The 6,527-nt window shown below is 30.9% G+C and overlaps 1 protein-coding gene across 2 annotated transcripts in view; it reads right to left on the bottom strand.

Annotated features, from left to right (window-relative positions):
* Positions 1–2,179, bottom strand: part of LOC104731308 (probable WRKY transcription factor 31) — a 4,518-nt gene extending 2,339 nt beyond the window's left edge. Inside the window, exons 1-4 of one of the 2 annotated variants that reach the window (XM_019234035.1) lie at positions 1,609–2,179; positions 1,333–1,431; positions 821–982; positions 54–286 (exon numbers count right to left, since the gene is read on the bottom strand). In XM_019234035.1, coding sequence (XP_019089580.1) covers positions 54–286; positions 821–982; positions 1,333–1,431; positions 1,609–1,842 — 728 coding nt within the window. In that variant the 5' untranslated portion in view covers positions 1,843–2,179. The remainder of the gene's footprint in view (positions 1–53; positions 287–820; positions 983–1,332; positions 1,432–1,608) is intronic. The other variant, XM_010450641.2, reaches the window with a different exon arrangement.

The following is a 6,527-nucleotide window of genomic DNA, read 5'->3' as shown; positions in this document are numbered from 1 at the left end:
TAGAGGATGAGTTATGTTTGGGGACTTTGTTAGGGTTTCCCCAGGCGTTAGACTCGGATTCCTCTGGGCTTTCTTCTCTGCCAAGCAACCTCTTTCCATTCTCTCGGAGATTGGAGCTTTCTAGAAGCGAAGGAGGAGAACCCGAATGAATCATTGTCCTCTCTTCAGATGACACTTCAGCCTCATGCTCCGTCGCACCAGAAGACGGCCCAAGGTCCATGAACTGCCTTGGCACCATGGTGTGCAGTTCCTGCCGTTTCCTTCCTTCTGCTTTTCCCTCCGTAGCCTATGTTATAGAAAGCTTAAACCTTAATACTTGATATATATATGCATATTAGTCCCTTTGCATTCTTAATAACAAATAGTTAGCTGAGAAAATAAAATCAAATATATCTGCGGAATTTTACATTTCCTTTTGCTAAAAAGAATGATAAACTTCAGAAGAATTTATCATCAACTATTTTAGAACATGAATTTCGTGTTTGGGTTTGGTTTTGCATCGAAAGCAGTTTTAGAAAAAATCGTTTTTAATTATTTAGAACCCATGGTTTACAGCCGTCATAACGACCAAAATGTATTGGTAAGAAGAATTTCCCATCAACGACTAAGAAAAAACCATTGATCAACAATACAAACATTTGGGTTGTCCACATAATTCATGTACTAGTGTGCCAAAAAAGAATTCAACGTATACGGTTTGTAGATCATTCTATATATTTTTTTACCAACATAATTTTTAACCGATACACATATAACAATATCTATTTAAGAGGACCAAAAATTTAGATTAATTCAGTGAAAGGTAAATGTATAATATTACCAGGAAATGCTCTTGGGAGGAGTTACGTTGTTCTTGTTGCCTCATGACGGCAACAAGTTGCATTTGTAAGGAATTGAAGTTGTTCGTCGCTTGGCTCAACATATCTCTTAGCCTTTGATTCTCTATCTTCATCTTCTTCAGCTCCTCTTGTAGTTGTGCGTTCTTCATTATTACAACAAAAAACAAATACATATTAATAAATAAATAAATAAAAAGAGGAAAACAAAAAATTCTTCCCAAATTTTTAAAATATATCTTCGTAAACTTTGCTCTAAATTAGGATAAACCAAATATTTCGTTAAATTATCAAAATTTCCACAAACAAAAGGAAAAACTTATAGCTCTCTCTGACCGCGCAATCACCATATACTAAATCTCATTAAATTCACTAATTCTGTGGAGTTAGAAGCTGAAAAAGATATGTAATAGAATGGGATTAACTAGTTAAAATAAAAAAATTTTAAAAAAAAAACTAAAACGAAAAAAATGATCAGCTTGTTATTAACATGTACCTCAATCTTTGCACGTTTATCTTCCATGTCCATTGATAGTCCATCATCCACCGTTGATTCATCGCTTCCCGTATTCGCCGTCAGAAGATTCAGCCCGATCTATACGTGTTATATTATAAAATAGTAAAATAAAATGTTTTAGACAGAAACAAAAAAAATTGCTACTGTTATGAACATTCACATCTCACCAACCCAAGTAAACATATTTCAACATATACAAGTAAAATAAATCGTTTATTGTCAACCAAGGTTAAGATAAAAATCATTTATACTTACGTTAACATCTCTGGAACGATCACTCTCTTCAATTCGTGAATTCTCCATTTTGACGTGAACCTTATTGGCTTCTTCGTCTTCGTCGTCGTTGATGTCCTCACGTGAAACCCTATCTCTCTTCTCAGAGAAGAAGTCAACCTCATCAACCACCACACGATGCTCATCCAACGGTGTGATCTGATCGTGACGGGCTTCGTCACGTGAACCGCCTAGACTCACCGGGAACCGGAACATTTAAGTCTTTATGATATCGACTAATGTAACGATGATAAATTTTTACTTCGTTGTTGATTGGATTCTCCGAAACCCTAGGAAAGGTAACTTGGTGCCGGATAAGATAAAAAGGTACGTCGTTTGGATATATAATCACACCTGTTTGATGGATCCGTACAGTATCGTATAGTAAGTACCCTTTTAGTGCCTCTCCATATATAGGAAGATCAAGCAGATAAAGAGCAACGCAAGAGATCTTAGAGAAGAGAGAGAGAGAGAGGAAGAGTTTTGATTTAATTATGTGGTTGTTATCGATGAGAGAGTCTCTTACCGGTCCAGATGCTTCGCCTACAAAGAGGGTTTTGACGTCGACTCGGAAATCTCTCCAATTTTATTCATTTTATCAATTTTAATTATTATATTTGGTATAAGATTCTTGTAGGAAATTTCGTGGAGACTTTTTTTGGTTTTTTGTTAAAAAAGCGTCAGAGTCTGCGTCATGTGTCTGCCACCTGACATTATAGGACGGACATGGGGTCCCATAATCTAATAGACATGTGTAGAGAGATTTGCACGTTTACTTTTTGATATGTTAACAAACATGCTGCTGTTTTATGATTCGAGTAGTGGGAAAACTACGTGGTGTTTCAAATGAAGATTAGAACACTCCAAGTTGTTTTCGTTTTATCTATCTCAACTCCATGCTTTTTGTGTTTATTGATTTAATTAAGCTTTAAGTCATATTGGTATGGAAGACGTGTGTGATCAGTGTTTTAGATAAATCAAGTCCATTACACTAACATATCTCGACAATTAATTTCTTAAGATATTAAAAAGTCAAATTTAGGATTTTTTTTTTCTTTCTTTAATGAAGTTATAAATCTGAAAATCTTATTGAACATGTCAATACACACACAAAGAAACTGAAACGCGGCGAAAAGTAGATGATTTGTAGAAAATCTATTTTTATACAAATTGGAAATCAGTTATAGATGAATCTTATTCTGGTTTACATTTTTCCTCATTTTAAGAAATAAATTTGACTATTTCTAATGTTAATAGATCAAAGGATTGAAAAAGCAAAAAAAAAAACACCGCGAGCGACTAAATCGGCACCTTTCACGTGATTAAAGAAAACGTTTCGTGGCAAAAGATTAGTCTTACAAACAATCTAATTTTGTTGAGACTTAAATAGCCGGTACAGTGTATTAGTGTTGAACGGTTGATATATATGCACGTGTATGTAGTTGTGTGTATGTAGTCTGGAGGAGAAGCTTTAAACCCTATCGACATCGAGAGCCACCTAAAAACCAACTAGCAAGTGAAACCTTAATTTTGAACAAGAAAATTAATTTTGCGAGGTCTGAATAAATTATTGTAAAACTATTGTCACTACAACTTACTAAAACTTGAGGATGAGGTAAAACGTGCTCTATCACTTTTGTTGACTTTAATAACCTTCTCATCTAATTTCTCCATTATTAATTAGGGTTATGTAGAGTTTAGAAGGGGGAAAATTTTATAGTAAGAAATTCATTCTTTTGATTTATATTAGATTTTTTTTTCTGAATGGTACTTTTAATGGATTTTAAGGATTTTTCTTTTTAATTAATCTATTTTCAATTATCAATACGCAAATCTATAAACATTTATATACAATGCATCTTTTTTTGGGGACTTAATTTCTTATAACTAAAAAATTATTATACTAATTAACAGTTAAAACTTAATAAATTGATTATCTATTTTTGGAAATGCTATTTTAAATAAGACATTTATAAAATCATGGTAATAGTTTTTATATCTAGATTAAATTATAAATTAATTATTTTAATGTACAAAAAACAATAAAGACAAAAGACTGAAAATATTTTTGTTAAAAAATTAAAGCCAGACGAACAAAAATTGACAGGATGGAGTGATGGACCTTGCTTGGTGAGTGTGTAAGAGCATAGCAGGTGGTCATCCTACGAAAATGCCTTTAAAATAAAATAAAAAATAGAAAAAATGAAATGATGGTGTCTTTAGATGTTTGAACATAAGAGATAAATGTCTATGCAGGATATTTTACATCCTTAAATTGTGGGATAACTTAAAATTTAATCTAAAATTATTCTTAAAATACTTTTATAAATATGATCTATAATGATGGTCTAAAGCACCTTCATCTAGAGGTTCCAACTATAAAACCATTGAGATATCTTTAATACACATGACATTTATTTATTGGTTCAAATATTAAGATTTAAATACATAATTTCTCTTTAGACTACTTTTATTGGGAAGATTTAAGAGAGTGTATTCAAATAAAAAAATGAAAAAAAAAATGAAAAAAAAGAGAGAATTATGATAAATGTACATTAGAAAAAAAAAAAAAAGAAACTCTTTAAATATCNAAAAAAAAAAAAAAAAAAGTCTCCACGAACACCCTCTCTAAGACATTCATAAACAAAGAGACGACTACTTAAGATAGATTCAGTGTATTGTTCTCTAATCTCATCAGTAATCATTTGGCTGGATTGTAATAGTAGTAGTCAAGACTATTAAGAAAACCACTGATTAATTTTAAAAATATCCTTTATTTTACCTCTACCTACCTGACTAGTGGTTTTTAGTTGTAATTTGATCTGATGAGTTTCACTAATATGCAAGTGCACCGTTAAGAGACTTAGAGTTTTTTTTTTTTTTTACTAGAGAAGTGTACAGTAATGATTTTTTTTTGTGATAATTTGTATGCTCGTTGATGTATTTGTATTATTATTGTTTTCAATTTAATGAACAAAGAAGGTGTTAAAAAAAAGGATTATTTGTCACTTCCTAAAATACTGGAAATGAAATCTATTGAGAGTATTGTTTTTAGTTTTATCATTTAAAGTTTTAAATATAAATAAAATAGTTAATAACGAACCAAAAAACATGATAATTTACTAAACAATTAATTAAACCCTAAATATTGAGAAATGATCAAAATCATCAATTTAATACTAATAATATTTTGAAGCATAAGTCATCAGTGTGTATCTTGATAAGAACATTACATCAAAATAATAATAATAATAATAATTTAACACTATAGTATAAAGTCATCGATATATCTACTAGATAATTGAATTTTAATTTAAAACTAATTTTGTTCGGTATGAGTGTCTACTATATACCCAATCGGGTAAATATTATATAACTATTGTATTAAAACACTAAAAATAAAAACAAAAAATAAATAAATAATAAATATATATGAGATGAATTTGCAAACCAAAAAATCGCGACTGTCTTAAGAACCACATAAAATATGGACTAATCCAAAATATAATGTAAGTTATTTTGGTTATCATATTTGTGTGATTATGTATGAGATTAGTTGTGAGTTTTTTTTTTTTGTATATATGTTCAACACGATGTGTACTAGTCAAAAGAAACATTACAAAGTCAAACATTACAACGTTAATTACTCACTAAAACTTGTTCATACGACCCATAGTATTGTCTCGTCGACTTCAGAGGTTCTTCCAAGTCTTCTTTTGCTGCTATACAATATTACGAGTCCCCTCGTAGTTAGTTTATTGCATGTATCGCTATCTTATAATAATGGCGTACCGACTTAAAAGAAAAATGGAAGTTGACTTGAGTGTAAATCAATCCATTTAGTCTCTTTGATATACTCGATATTGCTAAAATACAGAAAATATAAATATGTCACACACCGTTGAGACATAGTCCAAATTTTATTTGTTGATAGAAAATCAACCCTCCACAACTTGTTTTAAGTCATTCTAACTAGTGTCTAGTGACCATATGAAGTAGCCTCTCGAGTTGATCAATCTTTAATACATAGTATAAACACAAATAGTTGATATAAAGTTCCATATTCGAGTTGATCAATGACCACGCTTTAGAACACCTCCCAAACATCACCCCATCGCCAAAAACCCTTATTTTGTCAATGTTAAAATGATTTGAAATCAATCTCTAATGATTTGGACTTTAAATGAATTTTATTTTTCAGAAAATAAGCAATATTTGTCCCTTCTGCTCTCGCAGTCAAACATGCCTTGCTATATCGGTTCTCAAACAAGAGCTTATTTTCGTTCAAGTTTTGTCGGATTCTTACACACTTGTTCGTCTTCTTATTGAATCCAATGTTAAGGTCAGAGGAATTTTGTATGACAACATTAGTTATCTCTGCCACCGGCTTATCTTGTTATCTTTTAGCTTTGTTTCTCGCAGTGTTAAAATTGTGGCAGACTCTTTGGCAAACAGTGTCTTGTCTTCCTTAAACTCTTCTTCTCTGGGAGTGTAATGGTTTTTGAATCAATATAACTTGTTTGCCGGATGAATCTAATTTTTCGTTAAAAAATTGATTTGCACGTATAAAATTAAAACACTCGGTTCTCTCTCATATATCTACAATTCTGTGAGACCTCAAATAGCTATATTCACAGCTTGTGGCCTATACTATATGAATGTATTTGCAGACTAAGTCTAATATTAAAACATAATAAAGACATCAAATATGCCATTGACTAATATGATGTTTTGACAATAAACAAAAACTAATATAAATGTGCAAAACTAATCACTAAATAAGTTGTGTCATTCATTTACATGGTTTAAGACTTCAAGTTCATGAATAGAACTGCATTGTATAGTTTTTACCATTACCTCTAACTTTTGGATATTTCAAGATCCATACTATATACTTTAAG

Source organism: Camelina sativa, chromosome 12 (assembly GCF_000633955.1).
Source record: "Camelina sativa cultivar DH55 chromosome 12, Cs, whole genome shotgun sequence".
Taxonomy (NCBI): Eukaryota; Viridiplantae; Streptophyta; class Magnoliopsida; order Brassicales; family Brassicaceae; genus Camelina; species Camelina sativa.
The sequence above is the reverse complement of the archived record's forward strand: the minus strand, read 5'-3'. Positions and strand labels throughout refer to the sequence as shown.